Here is a 27,220-nt window from a genome sequence, read left to right on the forward strand (position 1 = left end):
TGGTGATTGCAGCCATGAAATTAAAAGACGCTTACTCCTTGGAAGGAAAGTTATGACCAACCTAGACAGCATATTAAAAAGCAGAGACATTACTTTGCCAACAAAGGTCCGTCTAGTCAAAGTTATGGTTTTTCCAGTAGTCATGTATGGATGTGAGAGTTGGACTGTGAAGAAAGCTGAGTGTCAAAGAATTGATGCTTTTGAACTGTGGTGTTGGAGAAGACTGTTGAGTCCCTTGGACTGCAAGGAGATCCAACCAGTCCATTCTAAAGGAGATCAGTCCTGGGTGTTCTTTGGAAGGAATGATGCTAAAGCTGAAACTCCAGTACTTTGGCCACCTCATGAGAAGAGTTGACTCATTGGAAAAGACTCTGATGCTGGGAGGGATTGGGGACAGGAGGAGATAGGGGCCGACAGAGGATGAGATGGCTGGATGGCATCACTGACTCGATGGACATTAGTTTGAGTGAACTCGGGGAGTTGGTGATGGACAGGGAGGCCTGGTGTGCTGCGATTCATGGGGTCACAAAGAGTCGGGCACGACTGAGCGACTGAACCGAAGTGAATGGAACTGAAGTTACAAGTATACAATATAGTGATTTAAAATTTTTACAGGTTATACTACATTTTTGCTCATTATAAAATATTGGCTATATTCCCCATTTGTACAGTATATCCTTATAGCTTATTTTATACCTAATAAGTTGTACCTCTTAATCCCCTACCCTTATATTACCCCAGGCCCTTCCATGTCTCCACTGGTAACCACCAGTTTGTTCTCTACATCTGTGAGTCTGCTTCTTTTTTGTTATATTAACTAGTTTGTTGTACTTTAAAAATTCCACATATAAGTGATATCTACAGTATTTATTGGAGAAGGCAATAGCAACCCACTCCAGTACTCTTGCCTGGAAAATCCCATGGACGGAGGAGCCTGGTAGGCTGCAGTCCATGGGGTCGCTAAGAGTTGGACATGACTGAGCGACTTCACTTTCACTTTTCACTTTCATGCATTGGAGAAGGCAATGGCAACCCACTGCAGTATTCTTGCCTGGAGAATCCCAGGGACGGGGGAGCCTGGTGGGCTGACATCTATGCGGTCGCACAGAGTCGGACACGACTGAATCGACTTAGCAGCAGCAGCAGCATGGTATTTACCTTTCTCTGACTTATTTCACTTGTGTAATTGCCTCCAATTCCATTCATGTTTCTGCAAAGGCAAAAATTTGTTCTTTTTCATGACTGAGTAATACTCTATCATGTACTTAATCTTCTTAATCCATTTATCTGTGTTCTTTTTTTATTTTACAAAGGTTCTTTTTTAAAAAGAAATATTTATTTATTTATTTGGCCTTCCTGGGTCTCGGCTGCAGTGTCCTAGATCTTTAGTTACAGGATGCAAACTCTTAGCTGTGGCATGTGGGGTCTAGTTCCCTGACCAAGGATTGAACCTGGGCCTCCTGCATTTGGAGCATGGAGTCTTAGCTACTGGACCACCAGGGAGGTCCCTCCATTCTTCTCTTGATGGACAGTTAGGTTGCTTTCATATCCTGGCAATTGTTAATAGTGCTGCTATAAACATTTGGGGGGGCTGTGTCTTTTCAGATGGTGGTATGTTTTTGTTTTTTTCAGGTATATACACAAGAGTGATCATATGGCAGTTCTGTTTTGTTTTTTTGAGAAAGCGCCATACTTTTTTCCGTATGAAATTCTTCTAGTAGAGCTTTAGTCTTTTAGCTTAAGCCTTGGGTATCATCTGGCTTAGTGGCAACTTACCTGAATGGGATAACAAAGCAACCGTGTGTAGCTTTCCATGAGTGAGTTACAGTTGCAAGCCCGAGTGCCAGATTTGAGGTGAGTTTTAGGAAGTAAGAAGTGGATAAAAGGGTTAAAGTTGGGGCTAGAAATGAAGATCAAGGTCCAGGAGCAGGAGGGGGCTTAACAAGGGAAAATAATTCTAAGAAACTGTTTACTTAGCTCCTAGGGTTTAGATAGCAGGATCTCTGGTGGAGCTTTTCTGAATCTGTGATGCAAAGTTAATTAAAGCTGTGGTAAATAAAGGTACAGGGTACATAAGGGTCTTGGTAGAAAGCTATACTTTTTACAAAACTTCCACATTTATTCCCTTATTTGAGTCTCCAAACAATTTGCAGGATAGACACTATCCTTATTAAGCTTTGATAAAAGGCCCAGACAAGCAAGCTCCTAGACCTTCAATTCAGAAATAGTCATGTGGTGGTCGGTGTCATCATCCCTTATTTTAAGGATGTGTTAGATATGAAATAATGATACAAATGTGATATTTACAATACAGAAAATGTAGAAACAGTTTAAATATTTGATAACACGAAGTTACTTATTTTTTACAGTCATATAAGGTGGCTATTAAAATGATAAAAATAGTATTTCATGAAGAAGCAAGGCTTAAGATGTATTACTTAGTGAAATGGAGGAGGAAATGGCTACCCACTCCAGTACTCTTGCCTGAGAAATTCCATGGACAGAGAAGCCAGGCAGGTTACAGTCCATGGGGTTGCAAAGAATCAGATATGACTTTGTGACTAAGCATTTAGTGAAAAAATAGTTTATAAAATATTATGAAGGCTGTAACTTTATTGTTTATAAAAAATATGAATATCACACATGTATGTATTCATAAGAAAAGTATGATTAACGTGCTTGGTTATTTCTGTGTAAGATTTTATCATTTCTTTCTTTTTGTTTATAATTTCTAACTTATTAATAATAACCATGTATTATTTTTTCATAGCTACTTTTACAAAACTTATTATTTAAAAAAAATTATTATTTTTAAATATTTAGCTGCATTGGGTCTTAGTTGCAGAGTGTGAGCTTAGCTGCCTGTTGGTGTGTGGGATCTTAGTCCCCAGCGGGGACTGAACCCAAATCCTCTGCATTGGAAGGTGAATTCTCAGCCACTGGACCACGAGGGACGTCCCTGAGCATGTATCATTTGTGTGGTATTGTAAATGGTTGAATTCTGAGTGCCTGTTAGAGATTCATGGATTTTAGGTCCTATGTCTGTCCTGTTCTTTACCTTCACCTAGACTGAGGCATTCTGAAGAATGTCTTTAAATTGTCTGTGAAACGGACATGTAAGAAGGTAGCAGAAAATAAACATTTGATACACTCTCATTTTATAGTAGTGCCCCCTTATCCTTGGGGGATATGTTCCAAGACTTCCAGTGAATGACTGAAACTGTGGGTAGTACCAAACCCTATAGGTTTTTTCCTAATGTATGTACATATGATAAACTAGGCACAATAAGAGATAGTAACTAATAAGAAAATAGAACAATTATAATAACCTATAATAAGAGTTTTGTGAATGTGGTCTCTCCTGATATTTTATTGAACTGTGTTATCCTTCTTTGGATGATGGGAGGTGATGAAATGCCTACTTCATGAAATGAAATGAGGTGAATGGCGTAGGTGTTGTGATGTATCATTAAGCTACTATTGATGTTCTGATGACACATCAGAAGGAGGACTATCTGCTTTGGGTGGTGCTGGGTCATTGAGCCTTGACGAGGTCGATGAGTGGATATTGACAGCAGATGATGGACATCCAAGATTGGGGAATCCCTGGTGGGATGGAGCAGCCTGGCCCAAGATTCCCTCAGGCTGCTCAGAGCGGCATGCAGTTTCATGATCATCAACTCTTATGTCTGCAGTTTTCCATTTAATATTTTTGGACTTTGGTTGATGGCAGGTAACCAAAGCCACAGAAAGTGAAACCACAGATCCATGGGGACTATTGTGCTTGGAACTTCACCTCTTTTTTCTGTGCTAATCTTGCAATATTCCTGCAAAGTCGATTTTATTTCCCCACTTAGCTGGTCTTGTGATAATACCCAAACTCCAAAGGTGAATTAAATTGGCAAAGATTATGCATCAAAAGTAAATGGATAGAAAGCTAGTGGGAAGTTGTTATATAACACAAGGGGCTCATCCTCGTGGTGTGATGACCTAGAGGGGTGGGATGAGGGGTGGTGGGAAGGAGGCTCTAGATGGAAGGGACATAGGTATACTGATGGCTGATTCACGTTGTTGTATGGCAGGAACCAACACGATATTGTAAAGCAATATACAATTTAAAAAAACAGGAAGGACTAGAATAGGAATGGGGCTTCCCTGGTGGTTCAGACTGTAAAGAATCTGCCTGCTATTCGGGAGACCCGGGTTCAGTCCCTGGGTTGGGAAGATCCCCTGGAGAAGGGAATGGCAACCCACTCCAGTAGTCTTGCCTTGAGAATTCCACGGACAGAGGAACCTGGTAGGGTACAGTCCATGGGGTTGCAAAGAGTCAGGCACGATTAAGCGACTAACACTTTTCACTTTTCACAGAATAGGAAAATCCATACAGAGAGAATGCAATGAATTAATGGGTACAAAGTGTCCTCTTGGGGTGATGAAGGTGTTTTGGAACTAGACAGACAAGGTGTTGAAGAACATTACGCATGTACGAAATTGCCCCTGCAATGTTCACTTTTGAATGGTTAATTGTTTTTATAATTGTTAAATTTCTAACTTAACAGTTGTTCATTGTTTTAATTGTATAAAAAGCATAAAGTTAGCTGCTCAGTCACGTCTGACTCTGGTTTAGAAAAAAAGTAAGTAGTGAGGATAGGAGAGAACCTAGGTGTGTCTGGTTGGAACCAGTCAACGCACCATCTTCTCTGCCATCCGGTCACCCACCGCTGGCAGCCACCACGCTTCACTTCACCAGTAGTTGCTCTGATTTGTGACTATCTCTTCATATGCACCTGATACGGCCCCTTCCCCCAGATTGCCCTCTGAGCTTCTTTTCCTGCATACCTTGGTTGGTTTCTTGCCCCTGGCTTCTTTGAGCACTCTTCTATCTAAACTGTTAGCATCAGTCAACTTGGAAGCAATGGTTCTTATTCGTATTTTAGACTCTGAACTCATTTGAGAATCTTATGAACGTTTTCCCCAGAAACTGCACTTTGCTGAGATAGATATGAGTAGAGGTCTAGACATAATTCTTTGAACACTATCTCAACATATTCATGGTCCCTCTCATCTCAAGGTCCTCAGATTAAAAACTCTGCTGTGAGGCTTTAAATATATATTATAGCTTCTTAGATGAAGCCTGTGACAGTGATGGTTCATTTTGGTTGCCTGTGAATGAGTGTATGTGTTCTCAAAGGTAAGGAAACACCCCCTCCCTTTTTTTTTTTTTTTTGCTATCTGCACTATACTGGCTCCAGAGAAATATACATGGGGCAAAATTAGATAATCTGAAGAACAACCAAATACTTACATGTGATACTTAATTGATACTGTATACTAAGCTTTGTAAAAATAAAATGCTAAATTTTCATAGAGGGACTAATTCATGATAAACAATATATTGCAGGCCCTGTTTCCATGGTGAATTGTTCAATGGTGATAATTTTAATACATTTATTTTTGTTTGTTTTCTTCCTTCAGAGATGAATGCCAGGGGGGTTATCCTCAAGGCATTTGAACGCTATCGCCTAAAATCATGCATTGACTTCAAGCCTTGGTCTGGAGAACCCAACTATATATCAGTGTTCAAGGGCAATGGGTAAACTGAAGAGTTTGTCTTCCAAGTGTTCTGAGGAGAACTGTTGTGGCGGGGACATTGCATCACAGTGATTGCCCTGAACCCTAACCTTGAGGGAGGCTGGGGCTTCCACTGCTATTTGCTGGATGTAGTTTCCCTCTGGCCATAAAACCAGACTGCACTGTCTCAGCCTTGTAAAGACAAGGAGGGTGGAGTCACATGCCATCCACCCTGAGACGCTGACCTTCAGCCTGTTTGTAGTTTCTGCACTCCTTATTTCTTTTGGTTTAGCAGTGTTGGGTCTTTGTTGCTGCATGGGCTTTTCTTTAGTTGTGGTGAGCGGGGGCTACTCTCTAGTTTTGGTGTGTGGGTTTCTCATTGCGGTGGCTTCTCTTGTTGCAGAGCTTGGGCTCTCGGGCACTCAGGCATTGGTAATATGGCTCATGGGCTCTAGAGCACAGGCTCAATCGCTGCGGTGCACGCGCCTAGTTGCTGGGGCATGTGGGATCTAGTTCCCTGATCAGGAATGGAACCTGAACCCCCTGCCTTGGGAATGAGGAATCTTAGCCACTAGATCACCAGGGAAGTTCCAATATGCCTTCAATTAAAACCCATCTGTACGCATGCGAGCATGTGTATTTAAATTTATTTTAACCCAAGAACTCTCGTTGTTGTTGTTCAGTCTCTCGGTCATGTCCGACTCTTTGTGACCCCATGGACTGCAGCACACTGGGCCTCCCTGTCCCTCACCATCTCCCAGAGTTTGCCCACGTTCATGTCCATTGAATTTGTGATACCATCCAACCATCCTCTGTCGCCCTCTTCTCCTGTCTCCAATCTTTCCCAGCATTAGGGTCTTTTCCAGTGAGTCAGCTCTTTGCCTCAGGTGGCCAAAGCTGGAACTTCAGTTTCAGCATCAGTTCTTTCAATTAATATTCAGGGTTGATTTCCTTTAGGATTGACTGGTTTGATCTCCTTGCTGTCCGAGAACTCTTACTACTTTGCTTAAGAAGATGATAGTTATTTGGCTCAAGATCAGCAGTTCTGAGTGGTTGCTCTACCTGTATAAAACCCTTATTCGAGGACCATCTGAAAATTTTGGGGATATTCAGAAAAACTCAGGCCAGGCTGAGTGGAGGGTGAATTACTCCTTAACATTTGGTGTCAGCCCAAGTTCTCCAAAGATCATCTAGTCTGGAAGGCTTTTCATACCTCACTGGGTTTTGGGAGAAATGCACGGTGTTTAGACACAAGTGAAAGATTCTAGTATCTTAGGTAACCAGGTAGATTAGGCATTAGGGATTTAGCGCTAAGACCTTAACCTGCATCAATATAAAAGCCTCTCCTCCTTGTACTGTAAACTACCCTGTCAGCTGCTGGTCTTCAGTGGGGAAGCAACTTACTGGGATTCAAGAACTGTCCATTGGAGAGGGCTGCGACAAAATAGCAACGGTTCAACATGAGTTTCTCCATGCCCTCGGGTTCTGGCATGAACAGTCACGGTCCGATCGAAATGACTATGTCAGCATAATTTGGAACAGAATTATTTCAGGTACGTTTATCTTGTTGTTTTACGTTGTTTTAAACTTAAATGCTGAATTTCTAAACACGTGCTTTCTTCTGCCATTGGTGTTGTCTATTAATAATGGGAAAACGCTGATGCTTTGATCTTAACTTCATTTGGCTCTGGGCTTCCCAAGTGGCGGTAGTGGTAAAGAATCTGCCTGCCAATGCAGGAGATGCAAGAGACACAGATTTGATCCCTGGGTTGGAAAGATCCCCTGGAGAAGGGAATGGCTACTCACTCTAGTATTCTTGCCTGGAGAATCCCATGGACAAGGAGCCTGGTGGGCTATAGTCCATAGGGTCGCCAAGAGTTGGACATGGCTGAGCACATTTGGCTCTAATTCAGTAAGAGATGAAGTGCCTGAAGGCAATTGGGAAACAGTTTTCCAGAACCCCAGTTTGAGCTGGATGTGATGTTAGGAACCAGTGTTTCCTAAAGAGTATTTTATGGAGCACTGTTCCACAATTTTTTCGCAAGTGTTTTGTAGAAAGGAATCTGTGGTCAAATTAATTTGGGAAATCCTAGGTTAAAAGAAATTAAACTTAGCTATTTACACTATTGTACTGTTCAGAGTCTTTGCTCGACTAACATGAATTGCAAATCTCCAGCAGGAGCGTTTTCCAAAGTGACTTGATTATGGTTTTTTTTTTTTTTTTGGAGTATTTGGTTGTATAATCCTTTGGAGCCCATATTGGGAAATGCTGCAGTAGTTGAACAGCTGTAACTTTTTGTGACTTTGTGCTCAAAGTCAGAAAGATTTTTTCCCCCAAAAACGTATTTATTTGGCTGCATTGGGTCTTAGTTGTGCCACACGGGTCTTTGTTGCAGTATGTGGGATCTATTTCCCAGACCAGGGATCAAACCTGGGCCTCTTGCATTGGGAACATGGAGTCTTAGCCACTGGATCTCCAGGGAAATCTCCAGAAAGGTTTTAATAGCCATGTCTGACTAGAACTCATGTTTTCTGCAGTGACATTTTGTTTCCCCTTCTGTCTTGCCTCCAGAGGGTATGGTGAGGGGAATGGGGAGGCAGAGAAGTGAGAGGGGAGGGAAGACATGGCTATCAAACAAGGCCAGTGAGGGCTGCTCTGTGCTGAGGGCCCTGGCACCACAATCCCAACATCACATTAGCTGCCCCTGCCTTTGCCCCCACCCATAGTCTGGGGGAAGACATTATAGCCAAGTCTAAAAGATTTCTAGAGCAAGAGAAGTGCTTAGCTTCAACCCATGGCCTCGTTCTTCTGGGTTTCCAATGTTTTATTTTTGTTAGAAACTTCTGCCTTGATTTGATAATGCATCTTTATACATTGACAATCAGACCCATTTGTAGTGATGCTAAGTGGTCAGGAATCTTCTCTAAATGTATTTATTTACATACATCTATACGGCAATGGCACCCCACTCCAATACTCTTGCCTAGAAAATCCTATGGACGGAAGAACCTGGTAGGCTGCAATCCATGGGGTCACGAAGAGTCGGATACGACTGATCGACTTCACTTCACTATACATATTCCAGTAACTGAGAAATCACTGATGATATCAATCCTTCCTGCATTATCATCCCCATCCCATCCCTCCACACCTCCCAATGTCCTCTTGTTTTCATCTCTGTCCAGTGAAAATACCTACATCTCGTCATTGCAGTCAATGACACTGAGTGTTTCAATAATACCTTTTAGACCCTTTCTACCCATTGTTGTTGTTATTTAGTTGCTAAGCCGTGTCTGACTCTTTGCGACCCTATGGACTGCAGCATGCCAGGCTTCCCTGTCTTGATTTCCTTTGACTGGTTTGATCTCCTTGCAGTCCAAGGGACTCTCAAGAGTCTTCTCCAGTACCACAGTTGGAAAGCATCAGTTCTTCAGCGCTCAGCCTTTTTTATGGTCCAATTCTCACATCCACTCGTGACTACTGGAAAAGCCATAGCTTTCCATTAGCAGTTCTTAGAACCTTAGGCCAAATGCTCAAGTCCAACTTTGGGCCGCAGTGAAACCTTAGACAAGTTCAGCATGACAGGTGGTATCAGAATTCTAAGTTTGAATAGTCTATTCCAATACAGGAATATTTGAAGCACTCTTGAAATACCATCAAGTGTTAGTAGTAACCAAGGTTGCACAATGTTTATTATCGTCTTTATTTCTAAGTTAACAGTCTTTGGAGTAAGATAAACTAAATTTTGTAATTAAAATTTTTATTTATCATTTAGGCAAAGAGAGAAATTTTGACTTCTATGATGATCAAGTAATAGACTCCATGAACGTTCCCTATGATTACAGCTCAGTGATGCACTACGGTAAAACTGCATTCGGAAATGGATCAGAACCTACAATTATAACAAGGGTCCCGGACTTCATGGATGTGATTGGCCAGCGAATGGATTTCAGTGACTCTGATGTCCTAAAGTTGAATCAACTGTATAACTGCTGTATGTGACAGATTCTTTGACATGATCTGTCTTCCTCTCTGCTCTGTAGGAAAACATTTTACTCTGTGCTGGGTTTTCTGAAATTATAGTTAGTTAATTATAGGTTGATAGTTGAACTTTGATGTTCAGAAAGGAAAGAAAAAATCAAAAAGATTAGCACCCAGATCCCAAATGACAACATGGAAGTAGCATTTTTCTCCTCATGTGTTCTGGGCTTCAGTTTAAAAACCAACTGAGTCCTGTCTCAGCATGCCCCCTTCAAGTTTCTGAAGCTGTTGCTAACTCAAATGTATAGACCAACTATATTCAAAACTCTTTTCAGTCCAAATGAAGTATACAGTCATAATATAAATGAGTTCAAATAACTTGAGTTGAGGTTTATTCATCTGAATAACTAGAGGAGTGTAGACTCATATTTCTTTCTTTTTAAAATATTAATTTGGTTGCTCTAGGTTTTAGTTGTAGCACTTGAAATCTTTGATCTTCATCGCAGCATGCAGGATCTTTTTAGTTGTGGCATGCAAAAAAACTCTTTAGTTGCAGCATACAAGCTCTTAGTTGCGGCATGCAAACTCAGTTGTGGCATGTGAGATCTGGTCCCTTGACTAAGGACAGAACCTGGGCCCTCTGCATGAGGGCACAGAGTCTTAGCCACTGGACCACCAGGGAAGTGGCTCGATTCAGGTTTTGAACAGTTAGTTAATCTGATAAATAAGACTCAGGGAGACAGCTTATACAGAACTCACAGTTGGTTGATTGTCTTGGTTTTGCAGATATCGAGAGATCTTCAAGCCACCATCACCCTGACTCAGCGACGAGTCCCCTTTAATATCACCCTAGAATTCCTAGTTCTTCTGGATGAGCTGTTTTTACTACTTAGCTTATTGTGTTAGATCTGCATGTCAGTAATTGTTTCTGTTGCTTTGGTAGCCTCCTCCTTGAGCTTTATGGAGTCGTGCGATTTTGAGCTGGGAAATGTGTGTGGGATGATTCAGAGTTCAGCAGACAGTGCTGACTGGCAGCGGCTCTCCGAGGTCTCTGAGGGGCCGGAGAGCGATCACTCCAACATGGGCCGGTGCAGAGGTAACAGGAGTGAGATTCTTCTGGGTTTTATTCTCAGTGCTTTTAGCCCTTTTCTTCCTTTCTTCTTTTTAAATTTAGTTTTAATTGGAGGATAATGGCTTTACAATACTTTGCTAGTTTCTGCCATACATCAACATGAATCAGCTATAGGTACACACATGTCCCCTCCCTCTTGAACCCACCTCCCGCCTGCCACCCTTTCCCACTCCTCTAGGTCATCACTTGGCACAGGGCTGAGCTCCCTGTTTTATCCTGCAACTTGCAGCTTCCCACTAGCTCCCTATTTTACATATGGTAATGCACATGTCTCCATACTGCTCTCCCAGTTTGTCCGCCCTTTCCTCCCCCTGCTGTGTGCAAAGTCTGTTCTCTATGTCTGTGTCTCCATTGCCGCCCTGCAAATAAGTTCATTAGTTACATTTGTCTAGATTTCATAGATGTGCATTAATATACAGTATTTATTTTTCTCTGACTTGCTTCACTCTGTGTAACAGGCTCTAGGTAGCCTTTTCTTTGCTGTGAAATACTGCGATTTGAATTCTTATTTGTATTAGAATTACTAATGATAGCCCACTAGTGCTACTCAAGAATTGGTTCTGTATGTTATAAGGATATGGTTAATTTCTTTGCTTTTACTGCCTGAGTTTGCTTTTTTCCCCATGGGTCAGCCCTGGGCTCTGTGAAGCCTCTACCCACAGTGTATGCCCACAGCAAGGCGGGGCTGCCACTCTCCGGAAGGACTCTTACCTCTGGAGCAGTGGGGTTTTGTTTCCTCGAAGCTTTCAGATTCCAAGAGATCTTCCAGTGAACAGCACCAGACTGGGAATTAATCCATTTTAGAACTTCAGCTGGTTGAGGTTACTCATTCCTGTTGCAAACATACTTAAAATGAAGGTAGAAAGTACAATGTATTTAATTTTACTAAGATGAGTAAAAAATTTCTACTGAAATTTTGTTTTGAATCAAATAATCATTTTTTAGCTACAGGTACCACATTTTTATTTATTTGCTAATTTCTGGCAGCAGATAGGTAAAACTAGACTTCAGAACCCAGGACTGTTGATTGACAACTCAGATGGTCTGGGCAACGCTTGGCGTCTCTAAGAGCATGAAGGTGCTTTTCTTTGTTCTTTTATGGGGGTTGGTGAGGACAGAACAGATATTGTTTAAAGGTACAAACTTGTAACAAATAGTAAATTAGCCCTAGAGATGGAATGTACAGCATCATGAATATAGGCAACTATATTGTATTATAATCATCAAATCTGTTAAGAGACTAGACTTGACTATTCCCAGCACCAAAAAAATGATGCTATGTATCAAATAGAAGTACTAAATTATTGCTATGATGGCAATCAGAAGCCAATATATAAATGTGTCGAATGAACATGCATACCTTAAATTTACACAATGGTTCAGTTCAGTCTCTCAGTCATGTCTGACTCTTTGTGACCCCATACACTGCAGCACGCCAAGCCTCCCTGTCCATCACCAACTCCCGGAGTCCACCCGAACCCATGTCCATTGAGTCGGTGATGCCATCCAATCATCTCATCCTCTGTTGTCCCCTTCTCCTCCTGCCCTCAATCTTTCCCAGCATCAGGGTCTTTTCAAATGAGTCAGCTCTTCGCATCAGGTAGCCAAAGTATTGGAATTTCAGCTTCAACATCAGTCCTTCCAATGAACACCCAGAACTGATTTCCTTTAGGATGGACTCGTTGGATCTCCTTGCAGTCCAAGGACTCTCGAGAGTCTTCTCTAATACCACAGTTCAAAAGCATCAATTCTTTGGCGCTCAGCTTTCTTTATAGTCCGACTCTCACATCCATACATGACCACTGGAAAAACCATAGCCTTGACTAGACAGACCTGTGTTGACAAAGTAATGTCTCTGCTTTTTAATGTGCTATCTAGGTTGGTCATAACTTTCCTTCCAAGGAGTAAGCGTCTTTTAATTTCATGGCTGCAATCACCATCTGCTTGTCACATATTTTCAATAAAAAATATTTTAAAATGTAGATTTGAATAGTGGATAGTGGCCCTCCATAGATACTACTGTAGGAGGGAGGGAGGGATGGAGAAAGAGAGAGAGAGGCTAGACTAAGCAGGAAACACTTTTTTCCATTTTTTAAAAGATTTTTTTGATGTGGACCATTTTAAAAGTCTCTGTTGAATTTGTTACAATACTGCTTCTGTTTTATGTTTTAGTTTTTTGGCCCGAGACATATGGGATCTTAACTCCCTGAACAGATTTTGGACCTGCACCTCCTGCATTGGAAGGTGAAGTCTCAACCATTGGACCCAGGGAAGTCCCCCCTTTTTTCATTTCTGAAAACTAACGACTGTAGTAAAAAAAAAAAAAAAAGGCGATCTAATGTTGCCATTTTCATAGTCTGCCTGCTCTAAGATCTGCATTTCAGTGCTCAAACAGTGCCCTGCATACAGCGGGAACTAAGTGGTCACAGAGTGCCCATAAGATATGCATCCCTGTATCCAGTACCTGTTTTCTCAGTTCTACTCTTATCCTCTTAACAGGTTCTGGCTTCTTCATGCATTTCAACAGTAGCTCTGTAAACGAGGGGGCCACAGCAATACTGGAAAGTAGAATACTTTACCCTAAACGAGGATTTCAGTGCTTGCAATTTTTTTTGTACAACAGTGGAAGTGAAGATGACCAACTGAACATCTATATCAGGGAGTATTCTACGGCTCATCTGAGCAGGACTCTAACCCTTGTGGAACAAATAAAAGGTACAGTATCAACATTTTTATTCTTACATTCAAAGTGATGCAACCTTTTTATTTTTTAATTTTTTATCTTGTATTGGGTTATAGCTGATTATCAATGTTGTAATAGTATAGTTTCAGGTGAACAGCGAAGGGACTCAGTCATACATATGTATGTAGCCATTCTTCCCCAAACTCCCCTCCCATCCAGGCTGCCACATAACATTGAGCAGAGCTCCCTGTGCTATACCAACCAAGTAGGTCCTTGTTGGTTATCCATTTTAAATATAGCAGTGTGTACAAGTCCAACCCAAACAGAGCCAGACAATCTTAACGTTTTATTTAATGCAACCACTTACAACAGAGAAGGGGTTATGAACCTAGAACCTAGAACCTGATCCTCCTTGTTTTATGCTGTGGTTAGGAAGCTAAAATGAAAGTGCTTTCTGTGCTATAGAATATGTGACACTCACTTAAGAAACTGTAGATTGGTCTCTGGTGTTGGCGAAGTTAGTTCTTGGCAAATAATAAAATAGAATGGAAACTAGCTTAGGCAAAACGGGAAGAGTTACCGGCTCAACATAACTAAATTATAGGATGGAGAAGAGAGAAAGCAGCTGCAGGCAGGATGAAACCTGTCCCTGAACACGGCTGGGGACCTTTCCTGTTATCTCAGAGGGGCTTTGTCCAGAAAACTGGTGCTTTGGCTGTTGCACTTCCCAGTTTGCATTTTTATATTTTACGTTTACATTAAAAACGTGCCATCAGACTAGAGAAGGATCTCTTCCTCTAATTTGTAGCCTAAAAAAAATAAATTCCAATGCAGGATTCTAATTGTTATGATTTGGGTTAAATGTATCTTCTGGAGCAATTTGGAGTGGAGAGAGGGTGACAACGATGGGGTGGCCACCCTTCCTTCCAATCGTGTGTCTGGGAGGTGGGTCACGTTGACTACCTATTAGATGGTTTAGAAGGTTCCCTGAGGGAGGGAGGGAGGGCTTGTAGGCTGGTGACTATATTACTGTTTGCTTCACATATTGTCTTCTTGTTTTGAGTGAATTGACTAAAACCTATTATAAAAATTGATCCATGTTATGCCATATATCATGCCATTTCCCCCCTGTTTAACAAGGAGAAACAATCTGAAACATAGATGATATTTCCCTTCAAGACCACTTTAAACTGAGGTTCTTAATCTCATATTATATATACATGTATATATACCATACATTATACATGTATATAATATGTATCTAATGCATATGTAAAAGGTTATAAATAAAATTATTGCATGCATACATGACTATGCTGGAGAAGGCAGTGGTACCCCACTCTAGTACTCTTGCCTGGATAATCCTGTGGACGGAGGAGCCTGGTAGGCTGCAGTCCATGGGGTCGCTGAGGGTCGGACACGACTGAGTGACTTCACTTTCACTTTTCACTTTCATGCATTGGAGAAGGAAATGGCAACCCACTCCAGTGTTCTTGCCTGGAGAATCCCAGGGACGGGGGAGCCTGGTGGGCTGCCGTCTATGGGGTCGCACAGAGTCGGACACGACTGAGTGACTTAGCAGCAGCAGCAACATGGCTATGCATATGTAATCCTTTGTATTAGCACTCTGTGGGTGTTATTACTGATAGATAATAGCACAAAGTGTACTTAAAGAAACCTGCCTAGAAGTCCAGAATTTAAGCTGAAGGTACTGATAAAAATCAAGGGGAAGCTCTCATGAAAGATTTTTATTCAATCCAGGGTCTTTCCATGGACAACAGCGTTTCCTGTAATTTGGACCTTTCTAACTGATTTTCGAGCAACGTGTTTCTCATTAAGTGCTAATACATGTAAATTTTAAGGCACTGTGTTAACTACTCTTTGACATGAATTCCTGAGCTATTCTTTCCCTGGGTGGGGGGAGCTCCTGAAAACTGTTTAATGTACTGCTTCTTATTTGAGTGTATGATATAAGAAAATAACACAAGATATCCTATGGTGCACTATTCTCCAGGGTAGGGAGTAATAGTGGAGGGGGATGTGCAGTTTGGGAAGAAAGGAGACGGTACCAGGTATCAGATAAATACGACTTTGTGTGCTCAGTCGCTCAGTCGTGTCTGACTCTTTGTAACCTCATAGACTGTAGCCCACCATGCCAGACTCCCCTGTCCATAGAATTCTCCAGGCAAGGATACTGGAGTGGTTTGCCATTTCCCACGCCAGGGGATCTTCCCAACCCAGGGATCAAATCTGTGTCTCCTGCATTGACAGGTGGATTCTTTCCCACTGTGGCACCTGGGAAGCTTATATCACTGAGTCCCTGGTAAATGATGTAAGGAGCCAATTGTAGGTTGTGGGCCTTCTAGGGTCTGATGAATTCCTGTCTAATACTGCCAAAAACTGATTGAAAATTTTACACGTGAAGGAAATATTCCAATCAAAGTTTACATAGATTAAAGGAGGCTTTGGCTGAGGACCACAGGAATCTGGGGTACAAATGTAAAGTCTTGGGCTTGCTTATCTGTTTAACCGACTGAGGGGAGGTGACTTATAAGTTGGGTATGGAGTACTCATGAGTTAGATGCTATTGTTTGCTCACCTGTGTCTGGAAAATGGTGATCTATGTAAGAATAAAAATGAGCTAGATAAGCATTCAAATATTCCAGAGAGCCACTAGGCCCTACAAAAGTGCCTTGGAGTAACGACCTGAGCTGGAGGAAAAAGAAAGCCATACCTTATACCTGCAGGAGGCAGCAGCTCTAGAAAGATCCTTTGGCCATGAAGATTAGGACTCTAATGTCAATTTGTATAGTCCTTTATCCTCTCTGAAATAATAATACCTCTTTTGCAGATATACCCTCTGGGAGCTGGCAACTTTACCACATAACACTGAATGCGACCAATAAATTTCGAGTGGTGTTTGAAGGGGTCAGAGGCGCTGGTGCCTCATTGGGTGGCCTGTCTATTGATGACATCAATCTCTCAGAAACACGGTGCCCTCATCATGTCTGGCATATAAGGAATTTCACACAGCTCATTGGCAGCCCCAATGGGTCTTTCTACAGCCCTCCATTTTATTCTTCTAAGGGATATGCCTTTCAGATTTACTTGAATCTAGATAGTTTGCCTAAAATAGGAATGTATTTCCACCTGATCTCTGGAGCCAATGATGATCAGTTAGAGTGGCCATGTCCTTGGCAACAAGTCACCATAACAATCTTGGATCAAACTCCTGACATTCGACAGCGTATGTCCAAACAGCAGAGTCTAACGACAGACCCATTTCTGACCATTGGTTCGTGGCTCATCTTCTTTATTATTAATACACAATCATTGCTTTAGGAGGGATGGATGATTTGGGAATGAGAGAATGCACAACCAGATACCCAGGGGATTTTTGAGCCCCAAATCTTAGGATCAGAAGATATGTGGGGGAAGTCTGATAGTCTCTCAGTACTGTCTGACTCTTTGCGACCCCATGGACAGGCTTCTTCGTCCATGGAATTCTCCAGGAAAGAATACTGGATTGGGTTGCCATTTCCTTCTTCAATGTAGGGGAAGGGCTTCAGCAATTCTGGACAGAGTCTCCCAGGCAGGAAACTGTCAGGAATATCAGCAGAGATGCCAACAAATTGAGAAGATATTGGCTGTATTCTTGGAATTTGATGACAACGCCTAAATTCTCAATGTTGCACGAGGAGTGTGTGCGTGCTAAATCACTTCAATCAAGACCAATTCTTTGTGATCCTATGGACCATAGCCTGCCAGGCTCCTCTGTCCATGGGATTCTCCAGGCAAAGTTACTGGAGTGGGTTGCCACTTCCTCCTCTAGGGGATCTTCTCGACCCAGAGATCGAGCCTGTCCCTTATGTCTCCTGCACTGGCAGGCGGGTTTTAGTTTTTACCACTAGCACCACGTGGGACGAGGTGTGTTGTTGGTTTTAGAGTCTGACAAGCCTAGGTTCAAATCCAAGGTTTGCTTCTCATTAGCGTTGTGAATTTGCACTGATAATCTCTTGAAACCAAAGTGTCCTCAGCAGTAAAACCGGGACAGTAATAATAACCCCACAATTCTATTAACAGTGTCTCTACAGTTCAAGGAGGGAAGCTTGTGGAAGGGCCTGGCAGGGAGAGAGTCTCAGACGCTGAGTTCTCCTAACCCATGCTGTCCTTGTCTTGTCACTGATATTGTCAAAAACAGCTCAGCTTTTGAAATGAGGGTGGTTTTTGATCAGAAAGAAGATGTTAAGTAGATGTTCTTAGTGTTGGGAACAGTGTGGGATGGATTGTAACTTCTTACTGAAGGGTTCTGGGGGACTTGCCAATGGTGACATCATTCCCCATCTTTCGAGACTGAAAGATGCAGTGCCCAGAAAGCAATGCCCAGAAAAAGAAGCAGTACCCAGAAAGCATTGATCACATTTCTAACTGTAATAATCCTTTGCCCTCTGGGAACCTAACAAAGTAAAACATGGAATTATGACAAGGTCAATATTATTCTCAAATCTGAATTCTGTATATGAAAAGAATGGACCTAAGTGATCTGGGGAAGAAAAATCTAATCTGATAGGGAAAAAAAAATAGTATTCACAAAGAGGTGTGGGAATTTGATGTTCACAATTTCTTTACCTTTTTTCAAAATGTTTTTCCCTGCATGATGTTGAAAATGGCTCAAGGTTGGATGGGTCATCGCCTGTTTTTTCAGAAACAGTGCTTCTCACTGTCTTCTACTCCTGAAGCACTTTGCTATGTTAGGCGAATAATTTAGTTAATAAGATGAATTGTTCTGTGCTAAAATTAATAACTGTCAGTAATGCATTGATTTAACTCGGTTTAAAGGGCTGTCTGTAACTCAGAAGGCCACTACAGAGTGATTCTAATGGGTAGCCGAATTTCTACACTCATCAGTCAGTAAAAGTGTAGAACTTGACTACCCACGCCTCCTAGCCAGGAAACTTTCGGTAACCCTGAGTGTGGTCCTCCCTGCTGTGCCATCTCGTTTCCATCAGGATAATATAAATGAAAAACTCCAGTGATTTGCCGGGGACTGCAGCACAGGTCAATAGCATCATTTAATTATTTTGAGCTCCATCTTAATTGTGCTTCACATTGCCTGCATTTTCCTGCCACCAAAAGCTATGATGATGCTAAACATAATCCATTAATATAAATTGCTTTTTCAGATAATGGAAACTATTTTTGGGACAGGCCTTCCAAAGTGGGAGCACAAGTTATTTTCCCTAATGGAACTCAGTTTCAAAGAGGTAGGGGCCGTGGATTCCCTAACTTTATGAGCCAAGAAATGCTGAAAAGCAGAGATTTTATCAAAGGAGATGATGTTTATATCCTACTGACAGTGGAAGGTATGTCAATAAAAATAGTTTTCTCTAAGCTATTCTTTTTTTTTTCTTGTGGTCATTGATTATTTAGTGTGTTCTTCTGGGTTCCATTTTCAGATATATTAATTAGATAGAGATGTGGGAAGAAGTGGGCATGAGTGGGATTTTTTTTTTGTATGAATCATTAATAATATAAAAATAATTTAGATGGAAACAGGGATAGTGCCTGGACAAAGTAATTACCACTGCATGGAACAACAGTGGAGCGCTTTAGTCCAGAAAATTTCTTTAGAAATAAGCTAAAGTATATCCATTATACCCTAGAATTTAATTCTTGGATTCTAGAAGTAAAAATGTCACACAAAACATAAAATGAAAGTATAAACGGACTTTGTTGTCTCTTTTAAATATGTATACACATGTGTGCACACACACATATATCTTGTCAGTAACAGCATTAATCTCTTGTCTTCTAAAGTTTCTTAGTCGTGGCAGCCAACAATAACATTTTCCAGGAATAACTGGTGGTTTCCTTGTTTTATGTGATAGGATTTTAACTCATTTACTATTAAAGACCCATTTGCATCTCAGTAAGTCAGAATTATTTTTTGTGACAAAAGGTGGTGTGACTAAAACTGAAAATTTGATTTCAGTGTCAGTTAGAGTAAACCTAGATGATACTTCAGGGGAAAAACAATTCAGAAATAACTTTCATTGAGAGAGAAAACATTTTAGGTAGCAGAAACAAATTCATATGTTCATCATGTCTGTTGGACCCTGTTTGGACCAGAAAACACCAAAAAGAACAGATTCTTGGTTGTCAGGGGACCTGGTATCTTGTGCTGAATATCTATCTACTTGCTCTGCCAAGCACGAGACCTGTGATCTCGGGCAAGGCCCCTCTTTGCATTTCTTTGCATTTCCGAGCTTTCGTTTCCTTGTCGGTCCCTTGCAGTTGGGAACACAGGCTCCCCTTGGAGCTCAGGTGAGCCCAGACCCAGGCAAACACATGTTCAGCTGTAGCCCCACAGGCTGGCCCAGCATCCCTTTGTGGCTAGCTCTCAACCCGCCTGTTTGTTTTTTTCACTCCTGTGAATGTTACTGGACAGTGCTTCAGGATTACCTGAATGTATTACAAACTGAGCGTTTGATTTTGAACTTAAAGATCAAATGCTCATTAAACCCCAACTGACTTCCCTCCCTGCTCTCCTCCCATCCTCCTTAGACATATCCCACCTTAATACACAAAATGACCCACTTCCAACCTTGAACGTCAATGACCTCTGCGCCAGTTTCAGGTGTGAGAATGATGGGATCTGCATTCTCCAGAATGGCAAAGCTGAGTGCAGGTAAGGGTGCCATCTCCCCATCCTTTCGCTAGCTATTTGTTTCATTTCACAATGTACGATTCTGTGATATTTCATATGAGTGAAATCAGTTGATTCTCATCTCAAAACTGTTCATAGGGTATTTATTGTTTGCTCTCCATTTGGGAGTTTGGGTTGCCAGTAGAACAGTGAAATTATTAATGTAAAGTGAGTACCTTATATATTTTTAAATTTTGTTTATTTATGGCTCTGCTGGGTCTTTGTTGCTATGTGGCATGGGTGCGTGCTTAGTCACTTCAGCTGTGTCCGACTCTCTGCGACCCCATGGACCATGGCCCACCAGACTCCTCTGTGCATGGGATTCTCCAGGCAAGAATACTGGAGTGGGTTGCTATTTCCTTCTCCAGTGATAAAGCATGAAGTGAGTGAAATGAAGTCACTCAATGTCCAGCTCTTTGCAACTCCATGGACTGTAGCTGATCAGGCTCCTCTGTCCATGGGATTTTCCAGGCAAGAGTACTGGAGTGGGTTGCCATTGCCTTCTCCTTGCTCTGTGGGTTTTTCTGTAACTGCAGAGAGTGGACACTTCTCTCTGGTTGTGGTGCTTGGGCTTCTCACTGTGGTGGCTTCTCTTGTTAGGGCGCACGGGCTCTAGGGTGCATGGGCTTCAGTAGTTGTGGCTCCTGGGCTCTAGAGCACAGGCTCACAGCTTTAGTTGCTCTGAAGCAGGTGGGATCCTCCCTGATCAGGGATGGAACCCACATTTCCTGCTTTGGCACATTGATTCTTTGCCGCTGAGCCACCAGGGAAGCCCGCACATTCTTTCCTAATTGCCTGAAACAGTCCTCATGAGTTATAAATCCTCACAGCAGTCTGGTGTGGTCAGCGTGACTGTCCGCATTCCGCAGATGGAGACACCTAGATTCTGGGAAGAACCTGGCCGTAGTCACAGCTGGGATGTTCCAGACTGGGACACTGAGAACTAAATTTTCTCCACTACCTGTCTTGCCTTTCTTCCCCAGCTGGGAGCTGCTGTTTTAAATCCCAGATTAGGAATAATTTCATTGCTCCTTGCTGTTGGCCCTGCCTGGCTTCCTGGGCTAGTTTAACCCATCCTTTCAGTCCGAGTGGGTGACCAATGGTTCCATCCGTCAATGACCTGAGTGTTGACCCACACCTTCAGTGGTGAAGATCTTCAGACTTAAATGTCAGCTCATGACTCAGTCACGTTTCAAACGTGTAGGTGTCGGTCGGGGGATGACTGGTGGTACATGGGAGAAAGGTGTGAAAAGAGAGGGTCAACACGAGACACCATTGTCATCGCCACATCTTCCACTGCCGCTGTGTTTGCCCTGATGCTGATCATCACTCTCGTCAGCGTCTACTGTACCAGGAAGAAGTATCGGAAAGAGCCAAGTTCAAGGACAGTCAACACTATTATGGAAAATGTAAGTTGACTCTGATATTTGGTTATTCAAAACCCACTGATGGAATTATATAAAGAAAAATTAGGACTTTTTAAATATCTTAAATTTTTTTTTCTATTCTCTGTGCTGGGGAAAAAGGCTTGGAGACTATGAGTTCTTGTTATCTTCACTATCAATGATTCTTAAATTGGAATCCTTGAAAACTTTTGGAGGGGAGGCTTATTATCCTCCTGAAACTGTACCCAGAATTGTGTATGGTTCTGCAGTTTTCTGGGGTGGGAGTCTGTGACCCTCCTGAAAGGCACGATTGATTTTTGCCTACACATTTCAGTCTACCTGGTTAAGCGGAAAGATGAACCATGTAAGTGTCTTTGTTCTAAAGGCTGAGCTCACTTGTAGGAAGAGGATGCTAGGCACATTTGGGGCATTTGCATTAAAGAAGATTCCAACTAATTCTGGCTTCAGGTGTGATAACTCTAAGGCAAGGTTTTCAAGTAGAAATTTTAAAGCCTGCCTCAAATGGTCTCCAGAATGGCAACAGACTCTTGAAATTACCCTGGGGAAGCAGAGAGTCTGAGATGGGTGTTGGCATAAACGATGTTTACCGGGGACACCAGTGATGGAGTGAGGGAAGCTGGACCAGGCAGCTCTATTTTAAAGTTACGATTTTTTTTTAAGTGGACAGACTTATTTGTTTGAAGACCATTGTTTGTTAAAGACAAACTAAATTTTTGTCTAAAGACAAACTAACTTCACTAATTTTTTTTGTGAAGTTATTCAAAAGATGGACAATGATAATGAACAGAAAGCAAAAAGTTTTATTCTCATATACAGCTGTCATGTTTCCTGAAGCTCAGGAAGATGTTTAAAGCTAGTCATAAGGCAGTGGACCTCTTCCTTCACAAGCTCATTAGAAAAGTACTTAAAATGTATATATTAATAGGTTTGTTTAAAAAACAAACAAACAGATATTTCCAGCTTATCTTATGACTTAAAAGGGACAGATCAACCAGTGATCCAGTAGGTCAGCCTGGTGGAAACCCGGGGCCATTAGGGAAGTACTTGGGGGTTGGAGTAACTATGGTGGGGGAAGTGATTAGAGAGGAGAGGACTGGTTAGCTAAAGGGTGAGACTACCAAGATATTCCTCTGGAAACTGAAAGATCTAAGCACTATTATAAAAGTTGCTTTATCAAGCTAAAGTTGGAAGTAAAATAAAACAAAGAGCAGAAAATGAAGGAAGTTAATCCAATAAAGGCCGTTAGGCAATTAGAGCCATTAAATGGAAACACACACATACACACACACAACCACCATAATATAACAACACAACTGTTTTGCCTCTGGGTCATTTAAACACATGCCCAAGAGTAAGGAATCAACTTAGTCTAGGCATTTCTGGGGCTTCCCTGATGGCTCAAACCATAAAGAATCTACCTGCAATGCAGGAGACATTGGATCCCTATGTGGGAAAGATCCCCTGGAGAAGGAAATAGCAACCCGCTCCAGTAGTCTTGCATGGAGAATTCCATGGACGGAGGAGCTTGGAAGGTTATGGTCCATGGGGTCACAAGGCATTTCTACAGTTTATTCACTGATAGCAGAACCTCTGCCTCTTTAACTCTTAAATTGAAATGACTTTTTTTTCTGAGTCTGAAGTGTGTGCTCACCCTGATGTTTGAACATCTGAATAAAGTAGGAGATGCCTGTGCATTTTCCTGCAGCCCAAGCCTGGAAAGGATGCCAGCTGGGAGGGAAGCCAGAAGACTGCAGAGGGCACTTCATTGAAACATTAGACTGTTTCATTGTGATGCATTTCAATGACAGTTTTTAAATTTAGAAATTAAGTCATCAATTGTTCTTCCCCCCTTTAGCAATATGCACTTTGAAGATTAACTCTGCAATACAGCCAGCAAATGAAATGAAAGATTCTTCATCATGGATTCACCCACAATATATTACAACCACTTCCTCTTCTGTAAATGGATCTTCTCTGTAAATAGCTGGGTACACTATAAATCATTATTTTGGTAAAAGTCTAATTGGTGAGATGTTGCTGTGTTTTTGTTTTTAAAGGAAGGGAGTAAAAAAAATGAAAAATAAAAATAGATAAAGTGGAGAAGCAATTCAGGCTGTTGTGGAAGAAAAACACTGTTTATAAGTCAGAGAGCAAGAACTGGGAATAGCTTTCCAAGTGACTGATCCTTCTCTTTGGGGGTCAAGTGCCATGGCCTCACAGGCGATTCCCTAGAAATTGCCCAATGGGAATGATCTTCCATGTAGAATCTCCCCATTGCCACGTTGTCCTGTCCCGATGGACCGAGGGGCAGAGGGCAGCTCCGTTCTCCCTGGGGACATCTGCCCCTCCGTCTGAAACTGGCTACTTCCTTGTTTTCTTTATTATTATTATTATTTAATCACGCTTAAGGCTTGTAGACTTTTAATTCCCCAGCCAGGAATCAAACCCAGGCCCTCAGCAGTGAGAGAGCGGAGTCCTGACCACTAGACTGCCAGGGAATCCCCTTGTCACTATTTTTTATTTTAGCCATTCCTGTTAAGTGATATCTCATTGTGGTTTTAGTCTGCAGGTCCCTAGTGGCTCATGATACTGAACCTCTTTTCATGCGCTTATTTGCTGTCACTATAGCGTCTTCAGTGGACTATCTCTTTACATCTTTCACTCACGCTCTGAATGAGATTTTTGCTCTTACAGTGTTTTGAGAACTTTAAATATATTTTGATCTATCTATTTCATTGTCAAACATGTGGTTTGGAAACATATTTTCCCACTCTGCCACTTGCCTTATTTACTTAAAATAATATTTTGAGCAGAAGTTTTTAATTTTGATAAAGTTCAATTGATCATTTTTTTTTTTTAGTGGATTGTGGTTTTGGTGTCAAATCTAAGAAATCTTTGTCTACTCCTAGATCCTGAATATTTTCTCCTATTTAATAAATGTTTTGTGTATATTTTTTGTTTTATATTTAACTCAGTAATGCATTTTGAGTTAATTTTTGTACAAGGTGTAAGGTTTAGGTTGGAGTCAATTTTTTGGCATTATTTTCTCTGTTGAATTGTATTACATGTTATATATATATATTCATAAATAATTTACACATAATGTTACATCTTATTGATTTATAATTCAGTTCAGTTCAGTTGCTCAGTTGTGTCCGACTTTGCAACCCCATGAATCGCAGCACACTGGGTTTCCCTGTCCATCACCAACTCCCAGAACTTACTCAAACTCATGTCTGTTGAGTCGGTGATGCCATCCAACTATCTCATCCTCTGTCGTCCCCTTCTCCTCCTGCCTTCAATCTTTGCCAGCATCAGAATCTTTTCTAATGAGTCAGCACTTCTCATCAGGTGGCCAGAGTATTGGCGCTTCAGCTTCAGCATCAGTCCTTCCAATGAATATTCAGGACTGATTCCTTTAGGATTGACTGGTTGGATTTCCTTGCAGTCCAAATGACTCACAAGAGTCTTCTCCAACACCACTGTTCAAAACCATCAATTCTTCGGCACTCAGCTTTCTTTATGGTCCAACTTTACATCCATGCATGACTAATGGAAAACCCATAGCTTTGACTATACAGACCTTTGTCGGCAAAATCATGTCTACTTTTTAATATAATGTCTAGGTTGGTCATAGCTTTTCTTCCAAGGAGCAAGTGTCTTTTAATTTCATGGCTGCAGTCACCATCTGCAGTGATTTTGGAGCCCAAGAAAAGAAAGTCTGTCACTGTTTTCATTGTTTCCCCATCTATTTGCTATGATCTTCGTGTTTTGAATGTTGAGTTTTAAGCTGGCTTTTTCACTCTCCTCTTTCACTTTCATCAAGAGGCTCTTTAGTTCCTCTTCGTTTTCTGTCATAAAGGTGGTATCTGAAGTTATTGATATTTCTCCCAGCAAACTTGATTCCAGCTTGTGCTTCTTCCAGCCCAGCATTTCACTTGATGTACTCTCCATATAAATTAAATAAATAAGCAGGGTGACAATATATCCTTGACGTACTCCTTTCCCGATTTGGAAACAGTCTGTTGTTCCATGTCCGGTTCTGTTGCTTCTTTTTTAGTGTGTGTAATAAAGTTTTATTAAAGTATAAAGGAGATAGAGAAAGCTTCTGACATAGGCATCAGAAGGGGGCAGAAAGAGTACCTTCTTGCTAGTGTTAGCAGTGGAGTAATATACTCTCCAATGAATCAAAATAATGTCTGGAGGTTGTAAAGACCTCAACAGACCTACTCCCATAATTTACATTTTAAGATAACAGGATTAGCCAGAAGGCTTAATCCAGAGACTGTCCTCAGGCAGTATACATTATTGTTATATAATCCTAAGGAATGTAGAGGGAAAAAAAAGTTTGTCCTTTCTTCCTCCTTGAGAATTCCAGACCCCTCTCTCCTTGGGGACCCCTAGACCTCTTATCAACCTGCCTAGGAAATGACTCTTTCATTCCCCCATTTACTTTGAGGAGAATTATGTTGCCAAGGGAAGGGGCATTGTTTTCGTTCCATAACTACTTCCTGCTGTTTAGGGGCATGGTCCCTAAATTATTGAGGCAACATATTCTCCTAACCCTCATATTGAGGGTCTCTGATCCAGGGGCCACAAGTAATAGTTGGAGGAGGCTGTGGCACTCATAGGAGCTTGGACAACCATTTGTAACTCAAAAGCCTTCATGCGACTAGAAATAAATCTACACAGTTCCAGATGCAAGGGAAAATAGTCATTAAAACAAGTTAAAATCAAAATTAAAAGTCATATTATGTCCATAGTTACATCAGTCCATCTTAAGGTTGTTAGATGTCATCAGTTTAAGAAGAGGCATCACATGCGATTATTGTCGAAGGTATTTGCAGACTTGGAGAAAGTCTTTTCCTTGAAGTGGAGATGTCCACCACAGGAAGTCTTCCACTGATGAAGAGGGGAATGCTCCACAGACCCAGCAGTTAGACTGATTGTGAAATGCTGCATAGGAGTGAGCCTAGGACAGGATGGCATTGTCTTGAGGATCAAATGGCAGACTCAGTATTTTTGGAGTCAGCAGAAGTAGGCTCACATAGATTATCAGGCCCATCTTGTCCTGAAGAATCCCTGACGAGCCCCCAAGATGAAAGGCTGTTGTTGAACCACCCAAAGATGCCAGGATTCTTGGCCTCCGGAGGAGAAGAATTCAATCCAGGGCCAGAGACAAGGCTTGATAGCTCAGAGCTTTTGTGTAATAAAGTTTTACACGGGCGCAGGAGGGCCTAGAGGAGCTATTCCATGTTCAAGGTCAGGAGGGGCGGTGGTGAGGAGATACCCCTCGTCCAAGGTAAGGAGCAGCAGCTGCGCTTTGCTGGAGCAGCCATGAAGAGATACCCCATGTCCAAGGTAAGAGAAACTCAAGTAAGACGGTAGGTGTTGCAAGAGGGCATCAGGGGGCAGGACACACTGAAACCATAATCACAGAAAACTAGTCAATCTAATCACACTAGGACCACAGCCTTGTCTAACTCAATGAAACTAAGCCATGCCCGTGGGGCAACCCAAGATGGGCGGGTCATGGTAGAGAGATCTGACAGAATGTGGTCCACTGGAGAAGGGAATGGCAAACCACTTCAGTATTCTTGCCTTGAGAACCCCATGAACAGTATGAAAAGCAAAATGATAGGATACTGAAAGAGGAACTCCCCAGGTCAGTAGGTGCCCAATATGCTACTGGAGATCAGTGGAGAAATAACTCCAGAAAGAATGAAGGGATGGAGCCAAA

General features: G+C 41.8%; 1 protein-coding gene across 8 annotated transcripts in view; it reads left to right on the forward strand.

Moving 5' to 3' along the window:
- The window catches only part of MEP1B (meprin A, beta), a 36,261-nt gene extending 12,288 nt beyond the window's left edge, over positions 1-23,973 (forward strand). For 3 of the 8 annotated variants that reach the window (XM_010828973.1, XM_010828974.1, XM_010828976.1), the window contains 10 exons: positions 5,476-5,593; positions 6,946-7,124; positions 9,348-9,566; positions 10,497-10,649; positions 13,185-13,400; positions 16,220-16,663; positions 18,552-18,731; positions 19,933-20,056; positions 21,279-21,483; positions 23,336-23,972. In XM_010828973.1, coding sequence (XP_010827275.1) covers positions 5,478-5,593; positions 6,946-7,124; positions 9,348-9,566; positions 10,497-10,649; positions 13,185-13,400; positions 16,220-16,663; positions 18,552-18,731; positions 19,933-20,056; positions 21,279-21,483; positions 23,336-23,350 — 1,851 coding nt within the window. In that variant the 5' untranslated portion in view covers positions 5,476-5,477 and the 3' untranslated portion in view covers positions 23,351-23,972. Of the gene's footprint in view, positions 1-5,475; positions 5,594-6,945; positions 7,125-9,347; positions 9,567-10,496; positions 10,650-13,184; positions 13,401-16,219; positions 16,664-18,551; positions 18,732-19,932; positions 20,057-20,173; positions 20,260-21,278; positions 21,484-23,335 lie in introns of those variants that run through there. The other 5 variants (XM_010828979.1, XM_010828978.1, XM_010828971.1 and 2 more) reach the window with 4 other exon arrangements.
- The last annotated feature ends 3,247 nt before the right edge of the window (positions 23,974-27,220 follow it).

Source organism: Bison bison, unplaced genomic scaffold (assembly GCF_000754665.1).
Source record: "Bison bison bison isolate TAMUID 2011002044 unplaced genomic scaffold, Bison_UMD1.0 scf7180017864498, whole genome shotgun sequence".
NCBI classification, from domain to species: domain Eukaryota; kingdom Metazoa; phylum Chordata; class Mammalia; order Artiodactyla; family Bovidae; genus Bison; species Bison bison.